At 43.2% G+C, this 19,018-nt stretch overlaps 1 protein-coding gene across 1 annotated transcript in view; it reads right to left on the reverse strand.

Moving 5' to 3' along the window:
* Positions 1–19,018, reverse strand: part of LOC138534068 (tumor necrosis factor ligand superfamily member 6-like) — a 51,828-nt gene that overhangs the window by 14,139 nt on the left and 18,671 nt on the right. Inside the window, exon 3 of the mRNA XM_069641193.1 lies at positions 7,887–7,943. Coding sequence (XP_069497294.1) covers positions 7,887–7,943 — 57 coding nt within the window. The remainder of the gene's footprint in view (positions 1–7,886; positions 7,944–19,018) is intronic.

Genomic DNA, 19,018 nt, shown 5'->3' on the forward strand with positions numbered 1-19,018 from the left:
TGTCTACCGGTTGGGGCGCAAGTTTATTAGTCCAGCGAAAGAAAGGGGAAGGACTTTGGAGTTAATACATGTTATAAGGGAGAAGTGATGCTGATTGGAGAAGAAGATCACGTGTTTGTTTCAACCTATGGAAAACTAACTACAAATATGTTGGGTTTTGCTGGGATTTGTAGTTTTTCTCCTATTGTTTTCCATATTGTTGGTTTATTATTGTTGCTGCTCGAGTTAGTAAAGAGAAGTCAGAGCATAATCTTTCGCCTCCGAGTCTTTAATAGAATCATGACTTTCTGTAACGAATGTGTGGAAAATCTGTATTGTTAACAGAAATTCCACATGCAAACCAGCTCCACCTACACTAGACAGATGTGAGCTGTTATTGGTATAAAACGCGGGTGCATGCAGTCTTTGATGCCTTCTCCTGGGGACAGGGCGCAGGCGCATACTTATTTACTTACTTCTAGTTGGGTGAGTCTCTGACTGCTTCTGGCCTATGTAGATTACAAATGTTCAGATGCTGGGTGAGGTGGGGTTGGGCAGGAGGCCGAGCCAAGATGCAGGCAGCACAGCACTGGGTGCTGGGCTGGGGGCAAGCTAGAAAGGGCAGCAGGCAGCAAGGCTGGTGTGGGCGCCGGGGCACGACTCAGTCAGGCACTCAAGATTGACGAGTCACAGCACAGGCACGCAGTCCAGGACAGGGGCGGCAGGCCAGCAGCAGTCAGTCAGTGGCACTGACTACAACAGGAACAGCACACAGGCTGGGGCGCTGCTGGTGGGCTGATAAGTGAGCGCGACGGTGCCTGGATGTGGACAGGTCCCGAAGGGCACGTGGCAGCAGTTCGGTTGTTTCTGTGCTGCTGGGATGGAATTTGCTACATTTATAGCAAATGTGCCTAGATTGCCCAGTCAGTCGTGGCTCTGGCCTGCAGGCAGCAGGCCTGGATCGGGCCGGCCGACAGGGAAATGGAAACTGCTCAGGCAGCAGTGTGCCAAATATTGCATCATGGTGAGATTTTTATTCATTGGCAATTTGGCATTGCATGAGTTTCAGAGTGAGCACAGTGAAGGCATGCAATGCATCAGCTCAGCAGCGGCACCTGCATGCAGCCAGCCTCCACAGTCCATTTAGTCAACCCCAGTCCTGAGACCGCCGGGCCCGGCACCCTAACTAACTGTTTCATCAAACAGTTCAAACTCACACTGTGTCTGTGGGTCGTCTCTCTCGCCTGAATGCTAAGGATCCAGTTCGTTTTGCAACCTGACGTGATCATCATCCCCAGGCTGGCCTGGCACAGGAAGGTTAATCGGTGGGGTGGAGTCATCAGCCAGATAATTGTGGAAGTTGAACAAAATATGGAACTACAATCAGCGCTGCGGGCTGCCGCTGCTACTGTGTGTACCTGGCTCAGTGTTCAGTTCAATCACAGACACAGGGCCTCATTACAACCCTGGCGTTAAGGGGTTAACGGCGCCGTAAAAGGCTGCGGCGCTGTTAAACCCTTAACGCCAGATTCACACTTTAACGCCTGCTTTTTGCAGCCGTTAAAGTCCATCCCGCTAAGGGACCTTGGTGCTAATTACGGCACCGTAATTTACGGTGCCGTAATTAGCGCCTTCCCCATTCCCATTGAGCCCTATGGGCCACAAATGGGAATGGGGAAGGGGCCATGGTGAATGGGGATTTACCGCCCCGCCAACCTCGGAATGGGGCGGTAAATCCGCCATCCACCATGGCGGAATCTGGCATGGACCATGGTGCTAATAGCACCATGGTCCCATGGTCCAACGCCAGGGTTGTAATGAGGCCCACAGTATTGAATAAGCAAGCAGTCACTGGAGCCCACTGTGCCCGCCCTCCCAATTCCCTTCCCCACATCTCATCTTAACTTAATATTGAAATAAGCAGGCGGTCAACAGTGCCCAGATGCCTGCACATTTTTGCCATTGATTGTTCACATTTTATTGCATAAGCATTAATCAGTAGGTCTGCCGGTGTCCAGGCCGCTCCTCATGCAGTTGACTGTTTGCAAGTGTGACATGCGTGCAGTGTTAGGCACGGCCGGACGAGCGGGCCGAGCAAGGGGGCACATTGAAATTAATAAATTAATGGCATGCGCCGCAGCCCAGGCCCAGCACAGCAGGAGCCGGGGGGGGGCGCACCAGGCACCAGGGTGAAGCCAGGGAGAGGCAAGCACCTCCCTTGTCCCCCCTGGCTCCGCCACTGGTCTCTGGCAGGTCAGGCAGACTCATGCAAACTTCCAATGAAGTCAAAAGAAACTATTGAGCAAATGAAATAGCTGGAAAGGGAGATTACAAATGAAATGCAAAGGATGTCCCTCTGCAAAATGCACTACTGGTAATCAAGTGCCAATTTAAAAACACAACTTAAAGTTCAAGAGAAATAAACCAATAAACTATTTTAATGACAAGCAAATTGTATTGATAGAAAGAAACTTTAGCAGATGGTCTGTGTAATCATGGACAACACATTTAAAAGGCACATACCAATATATATCACAAACGAGTTTACAATTAAAAAGAAAATAGAGAACAAATTGTAAAGAAACAGAACGAAAGAAAAGGAGAGGTAGCTATACCTCAATGGGGGATAAAGTCCTTTGTATGTAAATATTTGTATCGCTTTAACAAACTCATCAAATGAATTACGAGGTAAAAAGAATCAACACGTTGTAATAGTGTCCAAAAGACATTTTTGAAGGGAATAATTCTTGGATTATGTAATGTGTTATCTTAAGCGCTCACATTTCGGAAGCAACAACGGGATTCGTAGCCAAGCCTTCATCAAGATGCCAAAAAATAAAGGTACATATTCATGGTCAGAAGATTAAATGTATTAAGCGCTACAGGACAAACGATATGTATGAGGAATACACTGTAAAACCGATACAAGCAAAGATTTGTTTTGGGTGTATTCAAATATGTACCCTTACAAAGAGTGCTCCACAAGGATGCACATATCTTGTTGGCTGAAACATCATAAAGACCCATCTGTGCACAACACAAGAATCTCAGTGTTTGAGTTATCAACATAAAAATGAAAAAGTCACGTGAAACACGTTTGTTTAGTACTGGGTTAATAATGAAAGGGTTGTAAAACATGTGTTCAACACTGTGGGCAGAGAAGAAAAAAGTCAGTGGGCCCCATTCCGAGTTTGGAGGTAACCACGCCGCTATTTGCGGCATGGCTGCCTCCAAACGCGTTCCGATTCCGCCCTGGTGAATGGAGCAATTACTGGGCCATTCCAAGGTTGGCTGGACCGGTAATTCCCCATTCACCAGGGCCCTTCCCCATTCCCATTTGAGCCCCCATTGGGCTCAAAGGGAATGGGGAATGCGCTTATAAATGTACCGTAAATTACGGTACCGTTATTAGCTCTAAAGTCCCTTTGTGGGTCCCGTTCTTAACGCCTGCTAAAAGCAGGCATTAAGGAAGGACCCGCAAAGGGAACTCGCAGTAGGGCGGTAAGGGTTTAACGGCACCGGTCTCGTTACCGGTGACCGTTAACCCTTACCGCCCTACTTGTAATGAGGCCCAGTAGGTCTGGTTTCCTAGGAAATGTGGGTTTTAAAAAAGTAAGAACAATATACTAGAAATAATCTCACCTTGATTGCTGTAGGTGTTTATGAATGTTTGAACATAATGTTTAAACATAAACAGACCCAACCATGATAGGGTAGATGCCTTTTTGGCACTGTCAAAGAAATGAAATAAGCACAATTTCAATCCTTGTGGCGCATTCTTTGAAGAGGTTAAATAACAAACAAAAAAAATGTGTTTTGTTTACTTGTTTTAGACATACTGTGTATTCCTCATTCATAGATTGTGTCCTACAGTGGGTAACACATCCTGACTTCGGAAAATGAGTACGACCTTTAAGCCTCTGCATCCTGATGAAGGCTTGCTTACTAATCATGCTGTTGCTGCCGAAACGTAAGAGCTTATGTCAATGCATTACATAATCCAAGAAGTATTCTCTTCAAAAATGTATTTTCAACACTATTGAGACATTCTGGTTTTGTTTGCTTCATAATCCATTTGCTGAATGTGTTAGATGGACACATCAAATGACATCCGGAGGGCTTTATCCCTCATGGATATACGTCTACCACTCCTTTGCTTTTGTTCTGTTTCTTTATAATTGTTTCCCCAATTTTAATTTAAAAAAATGTAAACACAAGTTTGTTATACATCTCAGCATCTGCCTTTTTAATATGTTATCCATGATTATAAAGGCAATGTCTTGAAGTGTCCTCCTTACTATCAATACATATTTCTTGTCATTGAAATGATTAATTTATTGAAGTAATCTTGAAATTGTCACTTGATTACCAGTAGTACTTTTTGCAGAGGAAACTCCCTTAAATTTCAGACAACAGTGATGAGACGCTATAAATCAACTTCAGGCAGCAGAGAAGGGATAGGGCACCCAAAGGTACAAGAGTGTGTGCTATAAAACCCCGGCCAGTGCGTGTGCGTGTGTACTGGGATCTCTTGCACACAGGGTTCCCCATTTCCTCAAGCCTCAGGCTGGATTAGGGATACAGAAATTAAAGTTAAACTGTAGCCCCCTCCTCTTTCTGAGAATGGAAATGGAACCATCAAGGTGAGCTCCTGTATTAGCTGCTAGTACTGAGTCTGGGACTTGCTATTACCCAGGCAGCAGTGGGCGCAGATTGCATAACTGGGAAATATTCATAGACCTAGAAAGAAGACTGAGCCCTTGACTCTGTCTAGACCCCCATGTCAGGTAACACCTTGAAGGAAACAGGAACCCTTTGAGCAGAGCTTACTACAGGACACACCCTTTCCTCCTAAATGATCTCCTGTGAGTCATAATGACAAGGGAAGGACAAGGCACCCAAAAACTACTGTATGCAATAACCACACAGCCCTCTCTTTGCAAATTGAGTCAACGCTTCGTGCCCACGTTTTTTTGTACAGAAATTTGAACTTTTCGCTATGGGAAAATAAGAGAGGAGTAGGCTTAAACAGTACTTTTTTCCCAAAATGACCTGTCGGGGGGGAGGTGGATGACACACAACTTGTTTGCAAAATGTCAGCCAAATTCATCATACGAGTCAAAACGTTATTGGCAATTCATCTTTTGGGTTTTCTATGTATCTCGATACTCAACTTAACTATAGTGTGGTGACTGCCGCACTATTATATATATATATATATATATATATATATATATATATATATGTATATATATATATATATATATATATATATATATATATATATATATATATATATATATAGCAAGAGCCAAGAGCTGGAGGGTTAAATCAGGCCCCTACTGGCAAATATAGCAGATCCAGCAATCCCATTGATCGAGTCCTGATTTCTGCCACCGGGATATCCTGGTTATACTGGGATATCAGGCAGCGGAAATAGTAGGCTCAGTTTGCCGGTATCCTGCTGGAATTAGCAAAGAGATACCGGCAAACTTGTGATGACCTCCTTTATTTCAGAATTCAGTGTATTTTGTGTCCTGAAAGGAATAGAAAAAAAATAAAGTTTATTTATTTTTAAGAACGTATTTCATCATATTCAACTTTCATATTTGTGTGTACTTTGCATTTAATGTTAGTGGGCCCAATTAGGAGTTTGCGCTATCATTTCTGGTAAGACCGCCAAATTAATTTACTGTTACAGTGAGCAGTAAACAAGAATGGTCTGAATGATGAGGATTCATTCAGACCCTTCTGTTATTCCCCATTGTGTAATCCAAGGGGATTTCATATTACCGCATGTGGTAATTACTGCATGCAGTAATGGTTTTGTGTAGAAAGGACTACCTCCGATCAAATTAAGGTGGATGGGAAGATTTGCAAATATGAAACTTGATATTGGGTGGCATGTTACAACATATGATACTCTAAAACACCAGATGGTTTGCCGCTACCCTCAAACTCAAAATAAGGCCAAGTGCGTTCACAGTAGACAAAGCGCAGGCTTCATTCAGTGAGAGCTATTAAGACATATGTGCATCATATATATATTGGCAAGAGCCTAGCATGGCCCTCATGTATGAACAAGTAGGAATACTGCACTTCAGCACTCTGAGATTTAGCTCAAGCATATGTTCAAGAGTTTTAGGCATGAGACTCCATTTTGGGAAAGTAGGATTCCGAGGGCAAATGTAACCACATCCCCGTTTGGGGACACCTTTCGCGATTGGGTGTTCAGCACATTAGATCGCATTGGCATAGTCGATCATTTTTAAGTCATAGTTTTACATTACCATTCCAAGCAGTTTAGGAGTTTATGTATTGGAGGCACTGTCCCCATCTACTTATCAAACAGCAATGCATAGATTTCCATAGTAAAGTCACTCTTATAGATCATAACTCTTTGTCTAGGATCCTTGGAATAAGGAGTTATACAGCTTTGGTGGATGGTGGAGCTACCTGGCCCTAATGGTACTTATTTTGGCCTCACTCCCCACCCCCTTTACTTTCCTTCTTCAGGGCTAGGGGTCCCTTCTGTCATTCACTAGTGGCAGTCACAATGCTCTGAGAGCACAGGGATCCAGACATCCTAAGAGATGTACAGACATGCAGTCTTATGTCAGTAGTGTATGATTCTGTTGGTGGAGGTTCCCCTGTTACAGGGATAACACCCTGGGGAAGGAAAGACCCCAAGTAGGGACCAGAGTCTTTGGTTGGGTTGTGCTCCACCCTTCTTTGCAAGAGCACAGCACCCTTTATTTTCTTTCAGTCAGCCCTTGACTCAAGAAGGCAGAGGCTGATGTGGGAATGTTGTAGTGTGCGTGTGTTCTGGTGTGAAGTCACGAAGACAATGAACAAGGTTTTGAGATTTGAGAATAGACCTAGACTTCGATTTTGCGACCATTGTCGTCCTGGGATAGGATGAACTCTTGGAAGACTGGATTTACCCACAAAGGTGCCAGTTCGTTAGGGCCCCTCTCTCTCTGCAAAGAATATTGTATTGAGGGATTGGAAGGATACACACTTTGCCACATCGGCGGCATGGTTTGAGGACCTGCAGAAGATGTTGCTGTTTGAGAAAGTCATCCTGCGCAGGCAAAAGATGGGAGGAATTTACAAGGAGATTTGGGGCAGGTTTCTGGATCTGACATAGAAACATGTTGTTTTTTGTTTGTCTGGCCTGTTTGTTTGTATTGAACTGTAAATATTTCAATAAAACTGTTAATACAAAAAAGGTAAAGGCTGTCTTTTCGGGTTTATACCATTACTGCACCCCCATCAGTGCGACCTCCGAAAATGTTGCCTTTTTTTTATTTCAAGCCCCTTTAAACCACATATGTATGTGGCGGGGGATAATGGTATATAATGCAGGTAGCTGGGGCTGTGGTGTTAAGGGGTTCGAATTAAAAAAAGAAAGTCAGCAATTTCGGGGTGGCAGTGATGGGGTCGCAGTAATCGTACAGGTTTGTCTTTTCTGTCAGGGTTTGTCCAATTATAAAGCCCTCCTGTTCATATCTTCTCCATGGCCAATAGGCCTTCCCAGCTTCCAACAAGATCGTTGATGCGACCTGCTACCTCTAGTAACTCAGATCACACTGCACTCTTTCACTGGTTCATGCATTAGCCCAGTAAAATTCCATGTCAGCATGACTCCTCACCAAATATCACTTTCTAAAATGATCAGAGCACTGAATGTGCAGCCCAGTCCCAGAAGGCAAGTCACATGGTCTGCACAAGTCTGTATTAAATCAAACCTTGTACCCTGCACTGGACACCGCGACAAATTCCAGAATTATCCAAAGAAAAGAGATTTGGCGCGTACTCCACCCCACTGCCCTTTTCACCCACCCACTCCAAAACCCGATACAAATCCTCCATAAACAGGCACCCCGTTTACCAGGTTTACATACCTGTGAGATGGGCCGCACTCTTTTTTGTCTTCATTGCCACTTCAACGTTCCAATTCCCTGTGTGGAAAATTGACATTTTAGAACCGAGCTCTTCTCTTGTGGAAAATTACACTCATACTGTAACTTCGTAGCTGCCGTAAAATTATGTAAACGCAGATACTATTCACGTGTTAATAGTGTTGCGTTTTCCATTGGGAGCATGTTGTAAAACTGAGGGTGCTTAAATAAAATGGATGCCTACTGTGATTATCATATATTGTTTAGTTTGAGTTACCTTTTATCTGCATCTGTCACTATTGGACGATGGGTCCAGAAAGAGAACACAGAAGTGACCACAATCATGCATGCCAACATTATCCATTCCATTCAGGAGACGCTAGTCCAGTCATGGTTTAACTTTGCGTTCTGGCACTTGTAGTCCTTGATTTAGAACAAGAAACAATATGGATGAAACCCTACAAATCAAGCCCACGAGAATCATCATGCGGAGTCCCACAAGGATCATTCTTCTCGCCACTACTATTCCACATCTACCTGTCACAATGAATTAAAATCATCAAAAGACATGGCCTCACCTGTTACAATTACGCTGACGACACACAAATAATCTACAAAATACAGGAATCACAAGAAGACAACGCAGCACTAGAGAACTGCCCTTGTGAAATATACAACTGGGTGAACTTAAACAACCTTAAACTGAACCCAGGCAAAACAGAAATAATGATCATCACAAAAAATGGAGAAGACAACCTCTACATCCCATGGCCAACCAGACTTGGCGAAACCCCAGCCCGATCATCGACTGTAAAAAACCTGGGAGTCCTGATGGACAACAAACTCACTCTAGAGCCACAAGTAAACGCCCTAAGCAAGAAATCTTTCTTTCTCCTGCGATCGGTTAAACGATCCTACCATTCCTCTCATTCACCAACAAAACTACTGCCATCATCGCCCTCAACATGTCCAGACTACACTACACCAACAGCCTATACCTAGGCTTGCCTGAACGACTCCTAAATAAACTCCAACGCATACAAAATGCAGTGGCCAGACTGCTCCTTAAACTACCTAGAAGAGAACACATCACACCAGCGCTGAAAACGCTACACTGGCTACCCATCAAACAGCGGATCAAGTTCAAATCAATGTGCATAACCCACAGAGCAATCCACAACCAAGGTGCAGAGTTCCTCAAAAGCAAACTAAACGTACATCACACTGAAAGGCCACTCAGATCCAGCAGCGACATACGCTTGGAACCCAAATCATACAACAAGAGGGAGTTCTGAGGGTCCTCCTTTTCTCACCTCGCCCCAAAAACCTGGAACGCTACCAAAGAACATACGGAACCACAAGAGATCACCTACAATTCAGTAAACTCCTCAAATCATGGCTCTTCACACCATAACCAGAACGAATTGCCGATAAGGACATACATAGAGAAACTAGGCTGAGTGAAGAACCTACCCTGACTCCCTAAATCATCAACCCTCATAAAATAAGGACATACGGATCTGTAACATTCCCACTTATCGATTAAAAACAAATCACATCAAATCATACCATGAAACATCCCAGATCAATCGGGAGAGCAGGGTATGACACAGCAATAACACCTCGCATCCCTCCAAGGCACAGGCAGCAATGAAGCACCGACAGTAATAGATAGGAAGGAGCAGGGATTGATAATATAACTCCACTACCTAAGCAGGGATTATGCTCTCCCCCTGGGTGTACTAAGGTCAAAACTTAGACGAAGGTCAGCCTCAACCCTGACACTAGACAGTCGGGAAAGGGAAGAGAAGATTATATCACCCAATGGACCATCGACAGTAAATAGATAGCAATGATCTGGTTAGGGATCATATAACACCGCTATCGAATTACGGACAATGCTCACCGAACCCAGTACACCAAGAGAAAGAATTTACGAACCCAGTATGACAACCTGATACATAAACTAAACTATAGGGATTATGAGACATACAACCCACTAACCAAAACCTCAAATTTCTGCATACTTAATTCACACAAATCCCACACAACCACCTCTATAACACAAAACCGCACGGACTTCACCACACCGCAACAACAAACAATCAACACATAGATAACAACATCACGCGAGGACCTGCTTCGATCCTATATGCACACCCAAGCTCAGCGCACGGTGAAAACCGAACTGAAGCTGCTAACAGTACACCACCTCTCACTTTCCTACGCCCTATTTAACCACTAACCCACCCCCCACCTTTTTCTTTACAGATCCACCTGAGCGCCTGGAGACCAACTCTGTTGGTGACGGTGCGCTATATAAATACCTTTAACATTAACATCTATAATAATGGGGAACACCAGGACTACAAGTCCCAAAATGCAAACTTAAAACCAGGGCTGCACTTGTATCTCCAAGAATGAAATGTATAATGATGGCTTGTAGAGGTGGGGTAACACAGCATTCATAGGTCAAGCAGTGCCATAGCTGATCGATGGGGCTTAGTTTAGCTCGAAGAGCCAAATGCAAGCCAAGCAATCAATGATGCATACCTTGCTGTCTGTCCCCAACCCTCAAACGCAGAGCCCATACCTGTCATTCTGCTTCCTCAACCTAACAGGAAACCTCTACCTTGCATCTCAATGTTGCAGGATACGGCACAGTGAAATCAAGTGACTTGACTAGGATCACACACTTTCCGATTTGATCCCAGACTGCACTGTAGGGACATATCTTAACGTCGATAGCTGATATAAATCTGTGTTACTGTCCAGTTTTAAAGTAGCTGAAATAATGCTCTGTTTCATACACACAATTTAAAAGTACACAAATCGCAATAAAACCGATTTGACTAATATAGCAACTGCCCTAATCCTGTGTGAGAGTAAAGGACATTGGGCCTCATTTCGAGTTTTGTGGTATCTGGGCAGAAGATCCGCCCAGATACCACCAAACTGTATTACCGTTACTGCCTCTTGGTCCAGCGGTATTACCACTGGATTACAAGTGGTCGGTAGCAGTGTAAATCCCCATTTTTGTTATAGTCCATGGTAATCAATGGGGCATTTTCGGCAGTAATTCCACCGAAATTGAGCGAAGGTTTACAGATTTACCTCCAGCTCATCGCTGGAGGTGAATCCTCCAACTTACCTCTAAAGTTATAGTTGGGCGGTGCGGGAATGTGGCAGTATACAGTCATACCGCCACATTTTACCCACACCGCCCAACTTGAAATGTTGTCCTGGCAGACTCCTTATTCAGTAAACTAAAATGTCCCAGGCAAACCTTCTTGCCCACAAAACATGTTTGCTTTTCCATAAGGACAGCAGCATGGCTCACAAGTGACACAGCAGTGAGTATGTAAAGGGATACTTCCGCATGTGGTGTGCACATTATAAATGATCAATATCTGTATCATTTTTGGAGCAAGCACTGAAGATTAATACAGTAAATTTAAGTGTGGCTGTTTGTGTTGTGTCACCAATTGTGTTAGCCAAAAGAAATTACTTTTTTAAGTAGAGTGATTTCTCAGGATTTCATAGTTTCATGAACTGTGGAAGCCGGGTTCTCTGGTTGCACAGTTTGTGGTTTTGTAGGTTTCAAACCACACGTGCTCTGATTGCATCAACATGCAATTGCTGGAAGGCAAGACATAAAGCAAGTAATCTGTGCAAGTAGATGATTGCATGCTGTTCTTTTAGCTGTCATTGGGTGTCACCTCCACTTTATTTTACCCTGTCCACATAATGGAAAATGAGTTGATGCTTGCCTCAACTCCAGTTGGGATTTTCTTTAAGAAAGGCACTCAAGCCAAGCCAAAACCAAGCATTTGGCTCTTGCGAAGCTCGAGCCGGCTATGGCTCTGCCTCTTCTATTGGCATGTTTGTATCCATAGTGGTATTGCTTAGCCAGTCGGGTGACAGTTAGCTTGGTGATTAAGGTGCCTGACTTGATGGACATATGCGTTCTGTCTCTTCATGGCCAGATATTCTCAGGGCTATGATAGGAAGAGCAAGCAGCATGTATTCAGAGCCCCCTGCCTGGAGCGAGATCCTCTAGGTGGCAGACTCTTCATCACGGTAGGTGGAGGAAACTTTGGTTAGATGATTTTGTCAGAGGATGATTCCTCGTGCGCAAAATCATAAGTTACTTTTGAGGACATATTTTGTTGACATGGGTGTTGTGAGTGCGGGAGGTGAATAATACTGCACATATTAACCCCACTGTGTTGAATTGCCTGGTAGAGCCTAAAGCTTGGTGGGGTTTTGCCCTATGGAAACACCCAACCCAGGGTACAGAGTGTATCTGGACGGTGGTCTGTCCCATCAGAGACAACCGCCATTGGAAATAGGTACTGTGTGAGTATGACGAGAGACCACTAGGAGAAGTCCTAAAAGGAAGGAAGGAGAAACTTTCAGGCAGTAAACCGTTTCACTAAAATGGCTCCCCAGGTATTGTGACAGGCTGGTTGTGGGTTCACCTCAGGAGGTCGTCAATCTTGACTCATAAAGGGTTCACGTTTGGCATTAAATGGAGACATGAAAGCAAAGTGTCATGCTTTTACGCCTCCATTTAATTAGTTGCCTCATTTTCATGTCGTCCCGGGTTGTAGGAGGGCAGCCAAGCAGAGGTTCAATTTCTGCTTATGTTTCCTCCTCTGTCTCGGAGCAGCACCAAATTGTATGTTGCTGAGATTCTCATGCAGGCGTAAAACCAAAGGATTCCAATGGAATACCCCATGCATATACACCTGGGGCTCGATGGCGTATAGCAGGTGGATTTCAGTGGAGCCCATTATAAAAACGCCACCTAGAAGTTTGGAAGTTTGGATGCAATTATCCAACCATGCCAGGAATAGTAACAGCACAGGAATTTGGTTGGTGATTAGGGGATCTTTAAAATAGTGTATCTGAGGAGGCTTGAAGAATCCATGTAGCTAATAAATTGGGGTCTGTAGAACCGGAAGATTCTGCCGATTTAAACATCAAGGTAATCTGGTTGTGTAAAACCTCAGTGTCGGATATCACAAAGATCATTGTGAAGTTGCATACCTCTCGGGCTGTAGGACCAGATGGGACATGTAATGGTTTAGTCAAAATGGCCCACAGTGTCTGAGCCCAAGCTCTGTATATATTATTCAAAGACATTGGGAGATATGGTCAGGTCCCATGCTCCTGGAGAGAAAGTATCATTTTACCTGTACATGACAAAGGCTGTTGGAAGAACCCAACAAACTATCATATGTTAGCCATGTTAGATATACCAGCCAAAATATTTGCTAAGGTATGGCTGAATGAGCTCAATCAATGGATTAAAGATGCTAAAATATAACCATCTAATCAGATTGGGTTTAGAGGCGAGTCAAGCACCGTGCCTAATCTGCTTATTTTGGTGTCAGCTGTGGAATATGCTTGGACCAGGCACCACCTTCCAGTGTATGGTGCATATATATATTTTAGTGCAGCTTTTTGCACGGTCATGAAGAATAGACTATGGTACAAGTTGTTTGCGTGGAACAATCAGCATGGTCCTGCTAACTATGATCATGCAGCTGCACTGTGATACAAGTGTTAAAGTAAGATTGAATGGAGAGGGCAGAGTGACAGATGTGCTCCCTACATCTAGGGGCGTTAAACAGGGTTGCATACTGTCCTCAATCCTCTTTAGTCTTTAACTTGCAGACTTAGCTGAGACTTTCAACATACCTGCTGCAAGTCCAGTCAAAGTGGGAACAATGAAAATAGGCTGGCTCGGCTATGCAGATAATCTTTTATTACTGGACGACACCCCGAGTGGGCTACAAATAATTCTTGATGCGTTGTGGGACTATGCGAGGATAAATGGTCTTCGTATCAACATTGACAAAACGAAAAGGAAATATAAGCCTTAATAGAAGTGGAACATTGATGAAAAGCCTGTTGAAATAGTTACTACCTATACATATCTTGGTGTTGTGATTGATGACAAATTGGACTGGGCTATACACAGGAGCGAGACTCAGGCTAATTGCATGAGAATTGCATGTGTGATGAGCAATTTCCTTGGTAGGGTGGTTGTTCTGTTAAGACTATCTTGCTGTTATACTCCTCTAAGATTGTTCCATGTATCCTTTATGGAGTGGAAGTGTGGGTCAATAAGTACCACGAGGACATTGGGAAACTAGAAGACAAAATACTTTGTCTATTTTCTTTTTATTTGTTATAGCTGAACAAGCAGCCTTTCAAATATATAGCACATTAACATCGAAATATAAAATATTAAATCCATTTAAACACAGAAAATAAAAATCATTTTAAATTTTACAATTTTCCATAAGTTTCAGAGTATAAGTAACATAATTAATTATGTTTAAACATCAGAGAACTAATTAAGACAGAGAAAAGAAAGTAAGAAAAAAGTTAATCTTTCTTTTTAATCACAGATTTGACTACTTCAGGCAGATTTAAAGATTGCATAAAATCAACCAGAGCTACATTAATTCCAGCTCTATGACTGTCAAACAGAGCCCTCCACAATACATCTGTGTTTACAATTTGATAGTCCTTAAAACAAAGATGAAACGGTCGAGTCCTTAAACTGCTCAGGGCAGGACATACTGCAACCAAATGCTTTATCGTCCCCAGCTCAGACGTTATAGAGCAAAACCTGCAGTCATTACTTTGACTAATTCTGCACATATATAAAACATCATTGGTAAACCATAGGTTCATCCTAAGTCTCATAAACAAATTTCTTCGCTTAGGATCAGGGAGTCTAGTCAAGTAAGGCTCAGGGGTATTAAGATTTTTTATCCCAAAAGCATGGTCCCCAAATAGGCACAGTTTACAGCATTATTTTCTGGTTCTAATCCAGTCACTCAGCCAGAGATTTTTTTTGGCCCTAGTGGGATAAGCAAACAATAGGCTCTCCTGGATCGCCTCTGATTCCATAATGTCTTGAATTTTTGATCTCCTAAATTGCATCTTTATATGATTTGTTGACAATACACATTTAGATAAAGTATTCATAATGCAATTTGGATTGGCGGACATCAGGTATTTCCTATAGAGGGACACGAGTTTCCAGTTATACACAGCATAGAGGGAGACGTTCCAAGTTTGTGACGTATTACGCAAATGGGCACCGACTGTGGTAAGCCCAGTACTGATCTCCAAAAGGAACCCTCCATTTTCTGCCAGAATATCTTTGATTGCCAATGCCTCGTTTCAGCCCCATATGTAAGTATATGAGCTACTTTTTATCTTTTAAAAATCATAGCTGGCAAATAAGAAAACTTCCAAAATTTCGCCTGAATAATGCGGGCTTGGGAAATGCATGTCTTCAACTTAAGCTGAAGGTCCGGATAATAAGGTTTATCATTCAAATCAGGAGATTACGAGTTGGAATGTGAAAGGATGTGGAAAACTGTCCTGATAGAGGCACATTGTTGCGCACCCCCAGTGGATTTATTGGGAAACTGGGTACAGTCAATAGTCTGCATGTTTATGGCCCCTGGGCAGGGTAAGCCCCAGAATTTCCATGATGGTACTTAAGATCATCACCTTACGTTATACTCACCAGAGGATTCTAGGTCGCCTCTTCCGGACTCTGATGCAGATCTGTGGATTGGGTATGCTTGATATTGAGACATGCTGGGGTTGTGGTCGAGAAAGGGGTTAGCTGCTACACATGGTATGGGACTGTACTAGGGTTGCTGACTTCTGGAAGGATGTGCTCGATAGGTTGGATACAATCTTGGTGGTGGCATTCCCAAGATCTTCATCTGCCGTGGTTTCTACTTTCACCCAAAGGTAGATGTGATGTGGCATGTGTCTCATCATACTGGATTGATAAAGTACTGATTGTGGCGACCAAGCAAATCCTGAGAGTGTGGAAACCGAGGAAATAAACGCTAGTTGTGGTTTGGCTGTCAGATGTGCAGACTCTTTCAAACTTTGAAAAGCATATGTTATTAAAAGAAAACCAGGAGGTTTATCTGGAATTATGGTGGCCTTTCAATGAGATGTATGGTTGCACGTGATTTTGGAGCAGTTCACGTGTTGAACATGTGTGTATTGGTCTATTTGGTGGTTTGTTGTGTACAGACGTGTGTTCATTTGTGATTTGTCCTGTTCAGTCTATGTAGTTTGTGTTTGTGTATTATATCTTGTTGACCTATTGGCACTGTGTATCTTGTTATAGCAGCTTCAGATGATTTAATGGATATGTTCATGATGGAAATACAGGGCAATATAGGAAGAATATGTTTGCATTGAATTCAAATCGATATAATTTTGGAACCCATGTGCTATTGGATTATTTGTTCTTCATGAAAATCTAAATAAAGCATTGAAAGAAAGATCGTCAACTGGAACATCAGGGGAGGCAATCATAAGGGTAAGACTAATAAAATACTTTTGTATAGGAAAAGGCATAATATAAATGTTGCATTTTTGCAAGAGACACACCTTACGCAACTGTCTGAAGGTAAATGGGCTTTGCAATGGGGTTGCCACAGGTATTATTCATCCTGCTCCAATTACACTATGGGAATCGCAATACTCTTTCATAGCTCACTCATGTTTCGAATGAAAGGGGTACTGAAGGATCTAGAAGGTAAAGCGCTGATAGTTCAATGATTTATTGAAGATATCCGGGTTACATTGGTTAATACTAATGCACCAAACTCAGATGAACTTGAATTTTTGGACTGGGTGCTTCATAACCTAATATCAGTGAGGAATTTGGTAGCGCTCTGGGAGGGGGACTTTAACATGGTTCTGGATCCCCTGGTTGATAGGTCCAAAGAGTGTCTGATAAAGAGGTCCAGGGCAAGTCAAAAGATTGAGAACATCTGCTCTATCGTCAATTTAGTAGGCATATGGAGGGTGCAAAATGTTGATCAGAGGGGCTCCACCTTTCACTCTTGGGCTCACAATACAGAGGTTTTATTAGTCTCGGAAACAACTACATGACGAGTCGGGAACTGCAAGATCCTTCCACACACCTTGTCTGATCACTCCCTGGTCACTCTAGAGTGCTCAACAGCATCTGTGCATTGAGGGAGAATGGCATGGCATTTCAAAGCCGAAGCCCTTAAGGATGCAGTTTTCCATCAAAAACTATAGGGTGAGATTCTTTTTTTTGCTATCACTGACGGCTCATTAGATTCATGAGGGGTGCTATAGGAGTCCTTCAAATGTAATTTTTGGAGTGTGTGTTGCCAAAGAGGCTGGGATCCTCAGGTTGATCAGGAGGGAACTGATGACCAATGAAGTCAAACGTAAGGCATTGGAGTTTGACTTCCATTTATCAGGTGGCAAATGTACTCTGACAGAAATTGGAAGAGAATTAGACAGATTCCGAGACCATTCTCAGTGGGAAGTTACATGAGTAGGGCTCATAAAATACAACAATACGGGGATGGCCAAAAACCAGAAGCACTATTGGCCAGAATGGTTGCTAGGGAGAAAATTGTTACACCAACAGACTCAATAAAAGGTCAGAATGGTGCACATGTATGGGTAACATCTGATGTAGTCATGGTGTTAGGGGAATGTTATGCTACTCTTTATGTTCCGTGGGAGTCCCAATTTGAGTCAAGCATCCAACAATATTTGGATGAGATTGAGCTCCATTGGCTGTCGATGGAGCAGCGGGAGGTATTTACCCAGGAAATAATGGTTAAAGACATTTTAGGTGTTATTAAACGTCTGCCTGGCTCAAAGGAACCTGGACCTGATGGAATAACAACTAAATTGTACAAGACTTGGCCGACTATTCTGGCACCTCACCTACACAGAATGTATCAGGAGTCAGTAGAACGAGGCATCTTTCCCCCCACACTTTGGGAGGCGATGATAACATTGTTACACAAGCATGGGAAACCTCCGGATGAATGTGCATTTTATCGGCCAATATCTCTCATTAATGTTGACATCAGGATCTATGCAAAATTGTAGGCAAGCAGACTTCTTCCCTTTATGCAGGGCTTGATTCTATCCATCCAGATCAGTCAGATTTCCTTCCTGGATGGAATACTAAGTATTGCTGGCACCGGTTCTTTGGGCTTCTGGATGTTATAGGCCTGGCAGTGTCAGCCATTGTCTGTATTTGAGTGTGCTGTGCCCGTGAAGTCCTGCCTTGTACCGTGCTAAAGAATGGGGGGTGGGTGGGCGACCAGCCATAAAATCCTGATTCATCTGTTTGTCAACACTTCTTTCTTTTCTTGTGAAAATGATTCCCTCTTTTGTAGCACAGCGGTAAGAATTGCAATAGGTTATTCTTAGTATAGGCCCTTTTATTTGACTAGACTCCACTAGGACTTTATTATTATGATTTGATGGTCGTAGCTTGCTCCCATCTTAGATTTAGGCTTAGATTAGGCGTTTATCTCACCCACATTACAGTTTAATCAACACCCTTGAACTGTGATCATTTGCGTCTGTCTTACTTTGATACCATGCCTTGCTTACACGCCCCATGAAAAATATTGCAACAGAGATGTGTGGGTTATGGTTACTTAAAGGGTTTATAGTGATAATGGTGAATGTGAAAATGTCGAAAGTCAAAATGTCGAAAACAAATGGTTGAAGAAATAAAATTTCGAATGTCCTTTTTTTTAAATGTTTTGTTGAAAATGGGGGGGTTCCCCCCCAAACCCCCCTTTTTTTTTAAACCCTATTTTTAAAGCACGAAAGCCACAATAAAAACCATGTAAAATAAAAAATGACATATTCGTAAAAAAATGTTTCAACCATTTGTTGTCGACATTTTTGTCATTCGACTTTTTGCAGTCGACATTATGACTGCACACCTACTTGAAGTATAGCAGCCAAGCTAAGGAACGCCAGTACTGCTACATCAATGATTAGCATTACCTCCACGTCCACTCTTCCTCGTCCCAGTACTTACTTCATGAGGCACCTGCCTCCGACACAGGACCTTCTTCTATTTATTTAAATCCCTATAACTCCTCCCCCACATCCACGTCACTCAGTTTAATTTGTCCTGCCTCTGGCAGGTTGGACATTTTCTTCCCGGTGCGGGGCACCGGGGAGCACCGATTGCTGGCCCCCTGGGGGGGCTGTGTGGCGGGGCCCTCGGCTCCCTCAGGTGCGGCGCTGCTCCTGGGCCCCCTGCGGGGCTTGGGGTC

The sequence above is a fragment of the Ambystoma mexicanum genome, chromosome 1q (assembly GCF_040938575.1).
Source record: "Ambystoma mexicanum isolate Mex_15411 chromosome 1q, UKY_AmexF1_1, whole genome shotgun sequence".
In the NCBI taxonomy this organism is placed as follows: Eukaryota; Metazoa; Chordata; class Amphibia; order Caudata; family Ambystomatidae; genus Ambystoma; species Ambystoma mexicanum.